This window comes from Carcharhinus amblyrhynchos, chromosome 1 (assembly GCF_965287045.1).
Source record: "Carcharhinus amblyrhynchos chromosome 1, sCarAmb.v2.hapA, whole genome shotgun sequence".
Classification (NCBI taxonomy): domain Eukaryota; kingdom Metazoa; phylum Chordata; class Chondrichthyes; order Carcharhiniformes; family Carcharhinidae; genus Carcharhinus; species Carcharhinus amblyrhynchos.
The window spans coordinates 89,020,786-89,038,428 of NC_137324.1; the positions used below are offsets into that span (position 1 = coordinate 89,020,786).

The 17,643-nt window shown below is 40.4% G+C and overlaps 1 protein-coding gene across 6 annotated transcripts in view; it reads right to left on the bottom strand.

The window, feature by feature from the left end:
• Positions 1 to 2,997: 2,997 nt before the first annotated feature.
• tbc1d1 (TBC1 (tre-2/USP6, BUB2, cdc16) domain family, member 1) overlaps positions 2,998 to 17,643 on the bottom strand; it is a 230,805-nt gene continuing 216,159 nt past the window's right edge. For all 6 annotated transcript variants that reach the window (XM_080188934.1, XM_080188925.1, XM_080188916.1 and 3 more), the window contains 5 exons: positions 14,682 to 14,926; positions 12,434 to 12,593; positions 11,915 to 12,084; positions 7,283 to 7,459; positions 2,998 to 5,931 (listed from right to left, as the gene is read on the bottom strand). In XM_080188934.1, coding sequence (XP_080045060.1) covers positions 5,722 to 5,931; positions 7,283 to 7,459; positions 11,915 to 12,084; positions 12,434 to 12,593; positions 14,682 to 14,926 — 962 coding nt within the window. In that variant the 3' untranslated portion in view covers positions 2,998 to 5,721. The remainder of the gene's footprint in view (positions 5,932 to 7,282; positions 7,460 to 11,914; positions 12,085 to 12,433; positions 12,594 to 14,681; positions 14,927 to 17,643) is intronic.

Here is a 17,643-nt window from a genome sequence, read left to right on the forward strand (position 1 = left end):
ATCAATATTATAGCTTATCTCCAGAGTGTAAGAGGGAGTTGTAACATCTACCCGTTACAGGAACCTCCGCCAGAGCTGTCAAGCTGTTTCCTTAGATGAGATCCATGAATACAGACATCCTTTCACTAGCTGGCTAACAAGGAATTTGCCTCAGTTCCCAAACCACAAAGTCTCTTGGGATTAGCAGCAGCGATGCCTACTGCTCTATCGCCCACCCACACTTTGACAAATCAGATCACTTGGCTGTGCTCCCGTTCCTTGGCTTACAACAAAAAACTGAAACGGGAGAATCCATTAAAGAAAGGCATGCAATGCTGATCTGAGGAATCGAATGATCTCCTATGGGACTGCTTAGAGTCAATGGACTGGTCAATATTTAAAAACTGCGACCAGCCTGAACGAGTACGCCACTACAGTAACTGATTTCATTAGTAAGTGTGTAAGTGTGCCAAAGAAGCAAATCCGTGTGTTTCCCAACCGGAAAGTATGGTGAACAGGAACATTCACTGCTTGCTGAAGTACAAATCTGAAGCTTTCAAGTTAGGTGACCCTGAACAATACACGAAATCCAGATATAACTTAGAGATCCATCAAAGATGCCAAAAGACAGGACTGGACCAAGCTAGAGTCCCAGGCTAGACACATGGACTTCCATCAACTATGGCAAGGTCAGCAAGACACAACAGGCTACAAGATGAAGGCATGTAAAATCGCCAGCACTAGTGCACCTCTCCCCGATCAGCTGAACGTATTCTACACCTGTTTTGAGCAAGAGGTCCACCCCCGAAACCTCAAACAAACTCTTAACTGAGGCACCATTGCTAACGTCAGATCAGCCTACTCGAAAGTCAACCTACAGAAAGCGACTGGCCCAGATGGGGTACGCTGACAAGCGCTCGGATCCTGCACAGACCAGCTGGCGAGGATATTTGCAAACACCTTCAACCTCTCTTTACAGCAATCTGAGGTCCTTATCTGCTTCCAGAAAATGACAATCATCCCTGTAGCAAAGGAAAATCAGGCAGTATGCTAGAATGACTATAATCAGTGGCTCTGACATCAATCATTATGAAGTGCTTTGAAAAGTTAGTCATGGCAGGAATCAATTCCGGCCTCCCAGATTACCTGGATCCACTACAGTTCGCCTATCATAGCAACTGCCACCTCCCTGGCCCAGCACTCAATCCTGGAACAACTGGATAACAAAGACACTTATGCCAGACACTATTTATTGACTACAACTCAGGCTTCAATACCATTATTTCTGCAAAACTCATCTCCAAACTCCATAGCCTGGGGCTTGGCTTCTCTCTTTGTGACTGGATTCTAGACTTCCTAATCCACAGGCTGCAATCAGTAAGGAAAAACAACAACACCTCCTCCATGATTATCATCAACATTGGTGCCCCCTATTATACTCTTTATACACCTAAGACTGAATGGCCAAATTCCCCTCAAACTCCATTTTCAAGTTCGTTGATGACACCACCTTACTAGGTTGGATCTCAATGATGAGATGGAGTAAAAAAAGATAGAGAATCTGGTGAACTGTGCAACATCAATGATATGTCCCTCAATGTCCACAAAACGAAGGAGATGGTCATTGACTTCAGGAAGCATAGTGGAGGGGATGAAATGGAAATAGAGAGTTTCAAGTTTCTGGGAGTGCAGATCACCAATGACTTGTCCTGGTCCTCCCATGCCAACACTATAGTTAAGAAAGCATGCCAAGCTTCTACTTTCTCAGAAGACTAAGGAAATTTGGCACGTCTGCTATGACTCTTACCAACTTTTATAGATGCACTATATAAAACATTCTTTCCGATTGTAACACGGCTTGGTACGGTTCCTGCTCTACCCAAGACCGCAAAAAGCTACAAAGGATCGTGAACGAAGCCCAGTCCATCATGCAAACCAGTTCCCATTCATTGATTCTGTCTACTCTTCTTACTGCCTTGGAAAAGCAGTCAGAATAATCAAGGACCCAACGCACCCCAGACATTCTTTCTTCAGTCAGGAAAAGGATACAAAAATCTGAGGTCATGTACCAACCGACTCAAGAACAGCTTCTTCCCTGCTGCCATCAGACTTTTGAATGGATCTACCTTGATTAAATTAATCTTTCTCTTACACCCTAGCTATAGCTGTAACACTACATTCTGCACTCTCTCTTTTCCTTCCCCACGTATGGTATCCTTTGTTTGTATCGCATGCATGAAACAATACTTTTCACTGTATACTGAGAAAAATAAATAAAATCAAAATATTTCAGTTTTTCTGCCATTTTTGGGACCCAAGACTCCAAAACAAACAAAAAAATTACAGTGATTCAAATCAGTTTATTGAATAAATTTTCAAACTTGAAACCTAGGAACAGTATTTCACTACAGTTCTGCACATGCCCAGTTCCGTTAGTGCATCCTTTTTCCCATCTGTCCTATCCATAGAATTCTGCACAAGTTTACCATGAATCACAGACGTAATGTAATAAAATTACTACTAAGAAATCAGCAGCAATATTCCACTACTAAATGCTGTAGCTCAGACAGACATACCATAAAAAGGAGCAAGTATTGGCAAACTTGGAATGGCAGTGTAAACATTCTATAATTAAGCTCTTTTGCTAGATCTGTACCAGTGTAGAAATGAAGGACTGTGCTCAACACTGAGCTACACTTTAAACACAGCACTGAAGATCTAAAATTGGGAAAGCTGCACGTACCAGCCATTTCTGAATTTCACAGTTGCATCATTTGACTTGTTATCAACTGATCCAAATCAGCCCCAAATCCATTTTATTCAGAGACCAGCAGGCACGCTCATACTACATTCTCAATCTCTCTGTGATTTAACTGCTGATAGTCACTGCACAGCAACAGCCTTTAACAAATTTATGGCACATAACTAGGGTAAAGAAATTGGACCAAGTCCCAACATGAACTACTGGGGTCCATCAACAAAGAAACCTATTGAATAGATATTTAAAAAAACACACAATTTTGTGGCAATCTGTTTAATATGCAACATTTCCTGGAACCATATATCTTGGCACACTCTCATAATTTAATATTGCATTTGAGGATTATATGAAGAAGGCACATGAACATGTAAAGCACATTAATCACGCTGGTGTTTGAATACATCACAATCACAGAATTGGAATGCTGTCCAATACGTACATTGCCCCTCGATTTTAGGGAGCTGATTCAAGTAAAGATAGTAATCATTCTTATAATCTCTGGGTATCTTCCAATTCTGATGTTATATGTCTCCTCCTCAGACACATTCTTATCTGAAAAGTAAAGCTATGCAGCGGGTTTCTGCACCGATTCTTTAACCGATTGGCTAGATTGCGACATTATTCTCCTTTTATTTAGGGCAGTTCAAAACAGAGTGCTAAGATGATGCATGGACAAGAAAATGAATTTACCTTTCCATCTTTAATTTTGGAATTCTTTGGCAAAGGATGGAAAAATAACTGCAAGGAGGAAAGACATCACTCCATTTCAATATATATAAACTGGCACAATTTTATTTAATATGAGTGTCCTTACCAAAGATAAGGTGAACATCCAAGTATTTGGTTATTTGTCTCCGGGAATACAAGTAATTTGGCTGAACCATATTGAAATGAGGGTTTTAAATTAATCAGAGACATAGCTGATGAATGCAGTGTTACTTAGTTGGATTCCCAACTCTTGCTTTAGCTGGAGTGCATTTTTATTCTCTTCATATTTACTGTTTGTCCAAGGTCCCCATTATATGCTTAATCAAATGTCATTCACTGTTAAACTGCACCATTGTACTTATGCCCTTCACTGTTAACTGAAATTTCCCCTAAATGGCAAATCAATTAACAAAAATTAACAAATGTCAACCTTTGGGGTTTTGTTCTGGATACAAGAACATCACAAGATGTAAATGCAAACATAAGTTGCTGGTGTAAGCAAGACAAAGTAAAAGACTCTAGTTTCCATGCAACTATTAACATTTTCCCCCACTTACCTAGTCACTTTCTATTCATGTACCAGCGACATATTGACACTGGCAAAATATAGATAATAAACCACTTTCCACAATGCCGCACATTATCAACTATGGTGCAAGCACAAGTATTATAACAATACCTTTTAATTTGAACTGCAATTTTTACTTGCCCATATTCTTTGCATTAATATTTGTAACTTCCTTTGGAGGTGCTTCATAGTTCATTTTGAAGCAGGTATTAATATTGCCCATAGAATGAGTTTAATATTAAATTAACTAGAAATACCAAAATCAGCTAATAATGCCCATTTGATGTGTCTCACTTTTATTGGTTCCCTTTATTGTCCTGACCTCTTTATTTGAAATGTAGAAATGTGTATTTCAATGATTCACCAATCATAGAATCCCTACAGTACAGCAGGAGGCCTTTCGTCCCATCAAAATGGTACCTAGAACTGCGTAGTGATGTCTAACTGCTCTCGGGATGGTGTCCAGAGGTGGGTAAAACTAGCAACAACTTTTTTGTTTGAACAATTCATACCTTTTACTCCTTCACTACTTTTCTGTCCAGCCATATCATGTGAATTTGGAAATGGTGCAAGTGAGAGATGAGAAACAAAAACACCGTGACCCTAACAATTCGTTATGGCTAGATCTGTAATTATTTTTTTAAAAAAAATCAGGGTGTAATGTTCTGCCTGTGAGATACAGAGATTTAAAGTAAAGCCAGCAGCTGTAACACGGTGTGAGATATAATCACCATTGCACATATGCGCTTCAACATTAACAGCCCAGACCTCATGGGGAGGTGGCAGGGGGAGCAGAGCTGTAAAATAGAGAAAGTGAACATTTTGCAGTGATTATTAAACAATAATACTGGTGTAAAACTGCTGGGCGCACTATCATACAGGTTGTTTAACAGACCCAGAAACAAATTCACAGAGTACCTTAGTAGCATCGATTCAAATATCCTGTCTCTCCCTCTTTCAACTTTTTTTTTTGCATTGCAGTAATAGAAGAAATTGGGTCTCTCCTTGCTTCTCAGTTTTCTTCTGACATCTGCTCCGTGATGTGATTGTTCTACACTCATTGAGCCACAGTAGGTTAGGCCAATGCACTTGGTTATTTGTCCAAATTGTTTTCTGTCTAGTTTAACTACACCTAATATGAACCAAAGTATACAAATGTATTTGCATGGGAGGTAAAAATGAAAAACTGTGCGCCTATAAAAACACTGCTTGCAGAAGTGAATTACAGAAAGAAAACCACATTACCCAATTAATGGCAAAAAGGAATTTCAGAGCAGATTTGTTAAAACATTTCACCTGAAATGCTGAAATGGAGTGACACTGAACAAGTAACTCTCTAATTCAAATGGTTTAAACATTAACAAGACACTAGAAGTACATGGTTCCCCCTAAACTGTAGCTACGTACAAGATACTATGGAGAAAATGCCAAACACTGTATCCAAACCTTGTGGTCAAGGATTGGTCTATATAAAAACCAGGACGTAACCATTAGATATAAATAAATTCACACATGATTCTTGGAAAAAGGAATCTTCTGTTGATCTGCCTTTGATGTAGGTGATAACGCAGCAATTCATAACAACATTGCTGGACCCTGCTGTGCCTTTGACTAGACCCAAATAGAGACATTTTGCTTGTTGTGATGGAACCAGGAAGTTCCACTGGTTAAAAAAAAACTTTTTTTTCTTCTTATGTAAAGTGCATCATTTTTCACAATCATTTTCTTGTGCTTCAGGGAATGTTCTGTTATCAGCATGTTCAGTATTGGGAACCTGCTTTTGAAATTCTTCAACTGTAGCCAGAAGTGCAGCTCTCTCCAGCTCTAATGTACAAATAGCTTGCTTTAACTTCCCTTCATTGGACAGCAAGCTTTTCACTGTGGCTTCCAGGCTCTCAATTTTTGTATGAGCGACCTTTATAAAGAAAAGAAAGACTTGTATTTATACAGTTGCTTTCACAACATCCAAATGCATTTTACAACCAAAGAATAATTTTTGAATGATAGTAACTAGTATAACATATGGAAATGTGCCAATTGATTTACAGACCTGGTCCCATAAATGACAAGATAAACAGCCAGATAATCCACCAATAAATTTTGGTCAAGAAACCAGGAAAACCCTCTTTGAAATCATGGAAATTATACTGGCACAGGAGCGGGAAGACAAGGATTCATTTTAAAATCTCACCAAAACATATCGGCATGCGCTCAGGTTCCTGGCATGGGACTTGACTATAGGAACTGTAGGTTATCCATCTCTAAGTCTTTTACACGTTGCAATCAAAACATGGTCGGTACCTGAACTCTATTTACTTTTATTTTTAAATGGAAATCATGGGATGTGAGTTTTGCCTTCTTGAGTGCCTTCATAGAATAATAACAGAATCCCCACAATGCAGATTGAGGCTTTTTGGCCCATTGAGTCTACACTGAATCTCTGTTGGAGCATCACAGCCAGCCCTTATCACCTGAATGCCACATATTTATCCCACTAATCCCCCTAACGTACACAACTTGGGACACCAAAGGGCAATTTGGCATGACCAATCCACCTAATCTACACATCTTTGGAAACTGGAGCACCAGAGGAAACCCACGCAGACACAAAGAGAATGTGCAAATTCCACAGAGACAGTCGCCCAAGCCAGAATTGAACTCGATTCCCTGGAGCTATGAGGAGACAGTGCTAACCTTGCTAGGCCTTGGTGTTACATGTAGGCCATGCTGGGTAAAGGTGGCAGATTTACCTCCCCAAAAGGCATAAATGAATCAGATGGTTTTTTTTTAAACAACAACCCAATACCGGTTCTGGCTTTTTATTCTAAATGTATTTAGCTGAACTACCATCCCCTGGCTCTGTTCCTTGACTCTTGATACGAAAACCCAACAAAAATCTATGAATAGGAGTACTGAAAATTTAAATTGGTCCTGTATCCACAGCTTTTTGATTCATAGAATCAGAATTGCCAGACAAGGCAGACAGATAAATCTTCGACAGCCAGCCATTAAAATGTAGACAACAGCAACCAGATATAATATCTCTAACTTTCCCAGCAGGTAACTGCATCACCAGCTTATATCTTTTTCAAATGACACATAGGAATTTAACATGTGCAGGAATATATGCAGCTAATAAATCTATTCCTTCCTAGCGTAGTCCCAAAGTGTGATTTCTATATTTTGCACCACTGGACAGTCACATTAAACAGTAACACTAGAACTGCACACTTATGAACAATTTGTTCAAAGTCCATGCTTCATACCTCAAGTTCCTCCAGCAGATCACTGTTTTGCTTGCGTAAGCTGTTGTTGCTTTTTTCCAATTTTTCTAATCGCTCATTTTCACTCATGGCCGGAGAAGAATCCATTAGTTCATCCTGAAGAACATGGTACTCGACCTCATAGGCTTGCAGTTGTTTGGAGAGGTCCATCTCAAACACCTACACACATCATTCATGGTTAATTCTTAATGCAGCAGCAAAGATTCCTTTACAAGCGTTCTTTTATTCAGTTGCCCGCTGAGCAAATTGTTTCTTTATTTCACCTTTCACTCCTTCCTTACACAAACATACAACTGAAACATTATCATCACTGGCATCACTCCGATTAGAGTTCAAAGTGACTCTTACACAAAAAGGTTTGGATATTGTAAGCACTGCAATACATTCTTTATATGCAAATAATTTCAACTGAGCTAGAGAAACTGGATGGCAGCCTTCCATTTAATAACGTTATTCAAGTAATTAAAAGAGAAAATTCCCCAAATAAGTAACTTAAATACCACTGTAAAATCAATTTCTTTCCAATCTAACGTTTCAAAGGTTATGAACCAATACACCTGACTATGGAAATTTATACCGGAGAAGTCATCCCTTGATTTCCCCCTTTCCCAGCACGTTTACAAAAAATGTTTGGTTCAAAATGACCTGGTCACTTTCTATGCTTAAAAGGTAAATTTGCAACAAATGAGACATAAAAATCAGATTTTGTTACTTCTGTCACTGAAGCTGGACAGAGGTCATGATGGTTTTCACTGCTCTTTGTTAGTCTGCTGCAAACAAAATATCTCAAAACCTGATGGACAGATTCCAGCAAAATTTGGTACAGATAGGGAATGGTCCAAGCACATTAGCTTTTGGGGAAGATACGGCTCCGGCTCCTGGAACATTTTAAAGGATCCATTAACACTGGGAGATAGGGCGTTGGCGGCGAGGAATGGTAGAAGCTAGTCAGGTTAGAAATCAGGTAGCGGAGAGACAGTGGCCTTTTTTCTAATCTCTTTATCCAATCTTTCTTTCTCTCTCTGTACCTGAGTTGGCATTGAATCCACTCATTCCAAGGATAGAATTTAATCCATGGCATGGTGTTCCCAAAGGCGGAATTGGATGTATGCTCCATCTGCGCTGCCACGTGAGGAGCTGCTGCCCACATGATTTGCATGAAAATGTAAATGGCCGATGGCAAGCATGTGAAACACATGTAATTACATGGTGGTGTGGGTTTTCCTTGCAAGGATCCCATCGGCAGTTCTGGGTGGGATATTAAAGAATTGCCTGGACAAGCAGAGGGGGTCTGCACCAAGGCCCCCAATTTTATTGCCCACCTCCTTCTGTGTACCTCTTTATCCTGGGTAAGTGTCACGAAGGCTTAGGATTGTCACTCAAGTGAGCATCAAGCTCTGATATTAGTGTGAATGTGCAGTTAGGCTTGGCGGGTAATGAGCCACAGGACTGCAAAGCACCTGAGGCCAGGTTTGGAATCAATTCAGTGAGTGATTGGATGTGAATTAACACGTTGATAGCCAGTATATGAAATGGAGATGGCACTTGTCGAATCAGTACATCTCCAGTTTCTCCTGGAGGACAAGCAGATCAGCACCACACACCCCTTGACAACACACAAAACTGTAAAACCTGAGCTGCAAGCATCAGGCAGTTTAGAAGACAGCGTGCTCTCGTCGAACGACAAGCAGAAAGTGTGCCTAAAATTATACAATATAATAGATTGCACAAGGACTGGGGCTGTGGGGAGGAGGAATGAGTAAAAACAGAGCCTAAACATAGCTACAATAGCAAATTCTAAACAAGTGCTTGTGTGGTTTTATAAACAAAATTTGGAAAGAAATCTATGACATGTTCAGAAAGGATACACAGCTTAAAACCAGACTGCCTCCTACATCATGCAGTTTTGCAGAAGAACTGACGTGAAGAGGTTGCCACCATACTGAATGCCATACCTCAAATGTTCAAAAGCAAAAGCAGATCATTCAGTACATGCTCATCTGACAATCAATCACTTGTGGTACAGCTGTTTTTTCCTGCTCCTTCTTAAACATGTTTGTTGTATTTATTTTCACTAAATATTCAACTCTTTGTAACTAGCAAACTGACAGGATGCTAGATACATGCCATGTGGTTTGAGCTTTTTTACTGAATGTGGGACTTCCTTTACAGCAAGGTCATTATTGACCAAATGGTTTCCATCAATGATGTCAACTTGTTGCTCTCCCATTTAGTTGTCTCCCCCTCCCTGCTTTTAGGCCTCTAACAATGTTTCCCTAAGGGAAGGTATACAAGAACACGTAAAGACGACTTTCCTTATGCTCTTGCATACGGTAAAGCAGCCAGTCACTGCTAACTGTTTCCACGTAGAGAGGGTAAAGTCAGGAACTGCCCACATCACAAAGCTTACTTCGTTCTGATCAGTCTAATGTTGCATGCTGCACAGGCTGCTGCACTTAATCAAAAGCAGAAATCATTTTAAAATCAAAGCAGAGTTCTTCCATCATGCAAGCAGCACTGTTTCAAGAGGATGCGCCAGTAGCTAGGGACGGACTGAAAGTTCCTTCTTGGATGCAACATGTTCCTGCTGATATTTGCTTCACATTGGCTCACACTATACAACTGGGAAAAATCGAGGCAACTTCCCTGTGTACTACAGAGGGAGTGCTGCACTGTCAGAGGTGCTGACTTTCAGATGAGACATTTAAATGGCATCCTGTCTAACCTCTGAGGTGGATGTAAAAAATCCACTGGCATTATTTCACAGAAAATCCCGAGTACTGGCAAATATTTATCGCTCAAGTCAAAAATCACAAAAGCAGATTATCTGATCATTATCACAATGCCATGCGAGGGAATTTGTTGTGCACAACTTGGCTGCTGTGTTTCCTATATTACAGTAAGAAGTCTGATAACACCAGGTTTAAGTCCATCCGATTTATTTGCTACATAACAACAGTGACCGCACTTCTAAAGTACTTTGTTAGTTGCAAAGAGTCTCTCAAAGTGCAGTCGCGGAAGGTACTACATAAACCCAAGTCTTTCCTTTTCAGAGAATTAGGTCTTTGAGGCCTCCTACAGGTTCTCGCTGATCCCAGTCTAGCCTGTGCCTTCAGGCTCAGAGATTCAGTAATCTCTATTGCAGATGTAAGCAGAGATGCCCCTGACCCCACCCATCTGAGGCAGAAAGCTGAGACAGAGAGATTCAGAAAGAGATTGTTTTACGTGGGAGTTTTATTCTTGTTGCATTCCTTACTTATGCCAAAAGTACCTGACCAGTCTGATGTAGGGGAGGAGGATTTTCTCCATGAGCTTCAAGTCCCAGCATCAGATTCAAATGAAGGTCAAAAGCCTGCAACTGTGGGGAGTTAGATAACTGGCACTGATGCCCTCCAAATTGGCCCATTAGTGGCTAGAAGTCAAGCCCACTGTCTACCATGCAGGTAAATAGGAGGCCAAAATGTGGTCAGTCAAACAGCTTTTCTCCTTTCTTCCCATCTCGAATATTTTTATAAATAGTAAGAGGAAGTGTTCAAAGGATATTGAAGATTTTTTTTTTTAAATACACCCCTGTGATTGCCTCCCCTCCGGGTTGTTGAAAGCAGCATCCCAGGGATTGATCTTTAATTCCCCAAGACTCCATAGAACCATACGATTCCTATAGTGCAGAAAGAGGCCATTCAGCCTATTGATTCTGCACCAATTTTCCAACACAGCATCCCACCCATTCACTCCCCTCCACCCTATTAATGTGACCCCATGCATTTACCATGGTGAACCTACATACTGTTGGACAGTAAAGGGCAATTTTGCATGGCCAATTCATGCAACCTGCACATCTTTAGACTGTGGGAGGAACCAGAGCACATGGAGGAAACCTGCGCAAACACCAGGAGAATGTGCAAACCTGTCAACAAGACCAGAATCGAACTTGGGTGACTGATGCTCTGAAGCAACAGTGCTAACCATTGTGCACCCCATCTCTGACATCCCTAAAACATGGTCAACCTAATGCTAACACGAACTAGACTCAACATTTTGAACCCATTAGGAGACATCCTGAGAGAATACAATCTCAGAGAATTGAACTCCTAGTCATTCGATTGAGGAAAGTATTTGCTGTTGACGGCCAGGGGATCCTACAGCTAATGGTTTCTTTTAGCTGCACACTGCACAAACTCTCTGGGGAAGGGTGGAGTGCGAGACAATCTACAGCAAAATGCACAAAACAAGAAATTACATTATAGCATCATCCAAATAATTAACTTAATACCGTGTGGCCCCATTATAACGCAATGGTTGGGGTCCGTAAAATGTTATGCGAAAAAAGCGGGGTCGTGCTGAAACGGAGTTCAAGAAAATCAACGTTCAAACTGATTAAGCGGAAATGGAGGAGATAAAAAGCATCTTTCACAGTAGTTGTGATTTGTGACAGAATCACTGATTGTACCCTAAGCAGAAGCTCTATCTCACTATTCTTGTATTCATTTACTGCAGGATAGATACAGTGCGATCCCGTTATAAGAAAGAGCAAAAAGAAAGGTCCAATGATTCATCACGTTATATCTGAATTCGCGCTAAATTGGGGCACGTAAAATCGGAGTTTCACTGTACCTGATTAATTGTTTTCTCCATCTGCACGAGTCCAAGGTTAGGTAGAGTGCACTTTATAAAGTCAATTATTGATTCCAGACTCTCATGTTGTAGAATTAGTGGCTTGTGGCTTCCCAATAGACTTAGGGCAACCTTAAAGATGACCTCTGACCCTTGAAGGAAGATCATATCTACAAAGCAAACATAAAAATGTGCTCAGCAAAGCAATTAGAATAGAAATTATTTTATAAGTCTCTACTTAAGGCTTCCTACTTGAAACAATTAGGAATGGCAAGATTAAAGAATTAAAAAGGGTGTTACAAAAATAAAGATGGAGAACAATAGTCCACAAGGGATCACTTGGCTCAGATTATTGCTGAAGACTGATTGATGGCTTCACACCAGTGTCATGGCACCATTTAGCAGAATGTAATTAGGGATGATTTATTTTCTTATTCAAATCATTGAATTCCTGAAACAGCCATGTGTTTTGCCTTTTAATTAAGTAAGTTTCAAAATAAAATGAACAATAGCATTTACCAAAGACTCTGGCCACAAAACCCAAAGGAAACTGAGAGGCAAATACGGTGAGAAACCACGGGGCAGCGTAAAGGCTGGGGCTAATTTCATTCTCCTCAAAGTGGCAGTAGAGATCTCGATGATAGTCATGGAGGAGTCGTGAAAGCTGGTACATTTGTATCTGTAAAGCCCAAATTAGGACATTTTAATAATAATAATACACACTAAATTAACTCTAAGTAGCTTTGCTATCTCTGCAAAAGGTACATTGAAACCAAAGGCCCTGAAAATGTGCAAAAGTTTTACCAGGCTCCTGCTCCTCTTCCGTCACTGGTAGAGGGCCAAGGGAAATTCTCTAAGCCTGGCTGGTGGTTTCTCAGGAGAATCCACCAGCCTTTTTCTGGAAATTAGGGGAAGGCCACTCGACCCACAGAATTTCAGAGCCAAATTCTAATAGATACCAGTACAAACTGTGGTGCAGACCTGAACTGCCTTTCCCCCCACTGTTTAATCAAGGATGCTACAAATATTATTAGTGCCACCGCGACCAGCCACCCCATCTCCAGCACCACCATCAAGCAACATGGTAGTTAGCACCTGTTGCAAAACGCCTTTAAGAGATGGCATCATGACACACTTCCTTCTAGTGATGTCATGTGATCCAGTCTCATTTCACAGCACATATACATGGCTCTGCTGCTGATGTCTTCAAGCTTTCTACTCATGTATCAATGTTCTCATGTGCCTACTGTAAATAAATGAACTCAAAATGTATTTGTACCATCCTCTGTGAGTGATTGGAGTTTAAGATCAGTAGAATACAACATGGTGATGAGTGGTGGTCAAACAGCCTGGCAAGAAGATTACCACAGTAAGAAGTCTGACAACACCAGGTTTAAGTCCAACCGATTTATTTGATAGTAAACTCACTAGCTTTCGAGGTTCCCCTCTTCGTCAGGTGGATGGAGTGTTCTGGCCTCAGACAGAGCATATAAAGCACAGACAGTTTACAGATTACTGATTAAAATGTGAATCTTTTACACCTAACCTAGGTATAAAGATTCACGTTCTAATCAGTAATCTGTAAACTGTCTGTGCTGTTATATGCTCTGTCTTAGGCCAGAACTCTCCATTCACCTGACAAAGAGAGGAACCTCGAAAGCTAGTGAGTTTACTATCAAATAAATCGGTTGGACTTAAACCTGGTGTTGTCAGACTTCTTACTGTGTTTACCCCAGTCCAATGCCGGCAACTCCACAACAAGACTACCTACAGGTATGACACAATGAATAGCCTCAGATCATCCTACATGGCATGAGTTGACCCTCGATGTCTTGGTCAGAGCGCAGCAAGTTTGCAGCTTTAGACGGTGTTGAGAATGCAGTGGCTGACTGCACAGAAAAGCTTTGAAGTTACCATGCAGAGATGGTGCTCAAATAAAGATCTGCTAAGTAGATGGATCCCTTGTGGTGAGATTACAGTGTATATAGTCTGTCAGTTCTGCAACTGAGACAGCGTGTCAAGAGGACCAACATATTGTTAGCTCAGCTGGGAAAGGCAAGTGACCACTGTGTGGGCCGGGTTAATAACAAGCATGTTGTTATACTAATATAAAAACCAATCCTGACTACCCAAAATTTGTCCACCATCTGCAAGACACAAGTCAGGAATGTGATGGAACACACTCCACTTACTTGGATGAATACAGCTCCAATAATACACAAGAAGCTCAACACCATCCAGGTCAAAGCAGCCCATTTGATTGGCACCCTATCCATCACCTTCAAACAGTGGCACCTTCGGTAGCACCTTCCAAACCCGTGACCTCTACCACCAAGAAGCACAAGAGCAGCAGATGCATGGGAACATCGCCTGCAAATATACTTTCAAGTCACACATCATTCTGACTTGGAAACATATCAATTCACTGTTTCTAAATCAAAATCCCAAACTCTCTTCCTATCAGCACACCATTATCCTTTCAAGGACAAGTAGGGATGGGCAATAAATACTGGCTTAGCCAGCGATGCCCACATTCTATGAAACAATGAAAAAGCACATCCTTTACCAAGTTAAAAATGTCATTCTCTGTAACCGTTGCGCATTATCTTTCCTGATTGCAAGAACTGAATGATCTAACTGCTAGAATGTAAAACCAATTTATTGAAGTTGAAAATCAACAGTCATGCAGTTATCCCAATAGACAGGGCAACTTTTAGTCTCTCAATTATTGAAGGATGGAAGACTATCAACAATGTAACACACATACCTGGAGAATAATCATGTCTGGTCGATATTGCTTCCTCAAACCCATATCGTACATGAGAAACTTCAGCGTATGAAAAGCATCTTCTTCACTCATGTGTAGCAGCAAGATTCCTGCTACAAAGCTTAGGCCCTGGCAATAGCCCACCTCCTGATCCAGCAGAGAGTAGGCTTTCAAGAGATTGTAGAGGGAGAGTTGGCCAGCACCCAATGGAGTAGTAAAGTACGGGTGTGTTGGAAATGTACGACCTGTAAAACAAGACAGTTTCACATTTAAAGAAAGAAGTACTTTCCAATAACCTTGCAGTCACTACATTGATTCCTTTTCTTCAAAAATTAAATGATTGAGAATTATTTAATCTGGTGCATCAGAAAAAAGTGAAATGCATTAAAGAAAAGCATAATTTACACAAATATTGCATTGCTGCTTTTTATTTTATTTCTTCATGGGATGGGGGCATCACTGCATGGCCAGCATTTGTTACCCATCCCAAAGCAGCCCTGAATGGAACAGCTTGCTACGTCCATTTTAGAGGGGAGTTAACTACATTGCTGTGGTTCTGGAGTCACACATAGGCCAGACCAGTAAGGGGAGCAGATTTTCTTCCCTAAAGGGCAAATCGATGATAGCTTCATGGCTACAGTTACTGAGACTAGATTTCAGAATTATTATTGATTGAATTCAAATTTCATCAGTTGCCATGTTGGGATTTGAACCTATGCCACCAGAACGTTAGCCTGAGCCTCTGGATTACAGCACTGTCTCCCACTGGTTGTATTGTGTGTTAAATTAATGAAAGATTTCATAATTTGGTTAAGTGATTTATGCCAGATGTTTGGCACATATAAATTGAACCACAGCAAATGAGATAGAATGCACAACTTGTGAAATTTCTTACATCTCTCCATTCAAAACTTAGGGTTAGACTTCTGAAAACATTAAGAAGACTTGTTTGACAATTGTAGCTTTTACTAAGGTTAATGTCATGAAGAAAGGAACATTTCCCCCTCAAATCACATTGGGCAGTGGTGGGAGCACCAATTGCCAACAAAAATCCATTATAGCCCTGCCAAAAATAAAACACTGTACTGTCCTATAGGGCATGTGTTACTCTAACAAAATAAATCCATTACGGCCCTGCCAAAATAATATCCACTACAGCCCTGCCAAAATAATGTTCATTACAACCCTGGCACAATAATGTCCATTATAGCCATGTCCAAAAATACCCATTATAACCCTATCCAAATAATACCCATTAAAGCCCTGTCAAAAATAAAATCCCTTACTACACCATCCAAACTAAGAGACCTGATTTTTGTAGACTTGTTCAACACAGGCCTTTTTAATCGGTCATGTGTTTTGCTGTTGGATCAACTTATTCTCTCCTTTAAGGCCTGTGTTTGTGTTTCAAGGCCATTCAGCAAATTGGTGCTGGAAGATCCAATCTGTGCACAATTGTCCAGCTCCAGTTATTGATAATCCAAGTTTCATTTTACATTTCAGAAAACGTATTTTTAGATTGGTGGTGTATACAGCAATACCACTGGGTAAATGAAATATTCATATTTTGTCCCCCTTTCTTAACTCCACACAGCAGAATATGAAATATGTTATCATCAACAATTCATCCTGATGGATAAAACGTGAAGCCAATAATGTTTGGAACCAAGTGGCAGCGTAAAAGCACAATGTGTAATACTGTCTGGTTGGTCAGTTTGTTGTTGCTCTCCACTCCACTTCTTAGTGCTTCAGCTCATATTGTAAACAAGCTTTCATTCAGAATTCACATCTTAGTTCTTTGATGAAGTTGGCAACACAAATGAATATGTTAAACCAAGATAATTATACACCCAGAAGCTTAAACAAGAAAGCTCCTGGCACTCCACGTGAGAAACAAAGAGGGCAAGGTAGGAACAAGAAATTTCTTTAAAAATAATTCAAAAAAGGAAGATAACACCAAAAGTAATAAAACACCCTTCATTTGTTCATTTCCGACATACAAATCATCTCTATGGCACAGGGAAGGAGTAGACTTGATTTTATGGTGACCTTCAATAATGAAAAGAAACAAGATTTTCTCACAGTTCACTCAGAGAAGATAAACATGTAGTGACTCAGCTATTGCACCACCAGAGGATTGAAGGGTGTGAACAATAAATGCATACGATCCAAAGGAATTGACAAATGTATTTTGTGATTATGAGCAAAAGTGGGGATTTTGATTTGATTTGATTTACTATTGTCACGTGTATTAACATACAGTGAAAAGTATTGTTTCTACAGTATTGCACAATACAGACAAAACATATCGTTCATAGAGAAGGAAACGAGAGGGTGCAGAATGTAATGTTACAGTCATAGCTAGGGTGTGGAGAAAGATCAATTTAATGCAAGCTAAGTCCATTCAAAAGTCTGACAGCAGCAGGGAAGAAGCTGTTCTTGAGTCAGTTGGTACGTGACCTCAGAATTTTGTATTCTTTTCCCAATGGAAGAAGGTGGAAGAGAGAATGGCCGGGGTGCTTAATTATGTTGGCTGCTTTGCCAAGGCATCGGGTAGTGTAGACAGAGTCAATGGATGAGAGACTGGTTTGTGTGATGGATTGGGCTACATTCATGACCTTTTGTAGTTCCTTGTGGTCTTGGGCACAGCAGGAGGCATACCAAGCTGTGATACGACCAGAAAGAATGCTTTCTATGGTGCATCTGTAAAAGTTAGTGAGAGTTGTGTCTGACAGCCAAATTTCCTTAGTTTTCTGAGAATGTGGAGACATTTCTTATCTATAGTTTCAACATGGGGGCACCAGGGCAGTTTGTTGGTGATATGAACACCTAAATACATGAAGCTCTCAATCCTTTCTACTTCATCCCCACTGATGTAGTCAGGTGCATGTTCTCCTTTACACCTCCTGAAATCGATGACAATCTTCTTCGTTTTGTTGACACTGAGGTAGAGATTATTGTT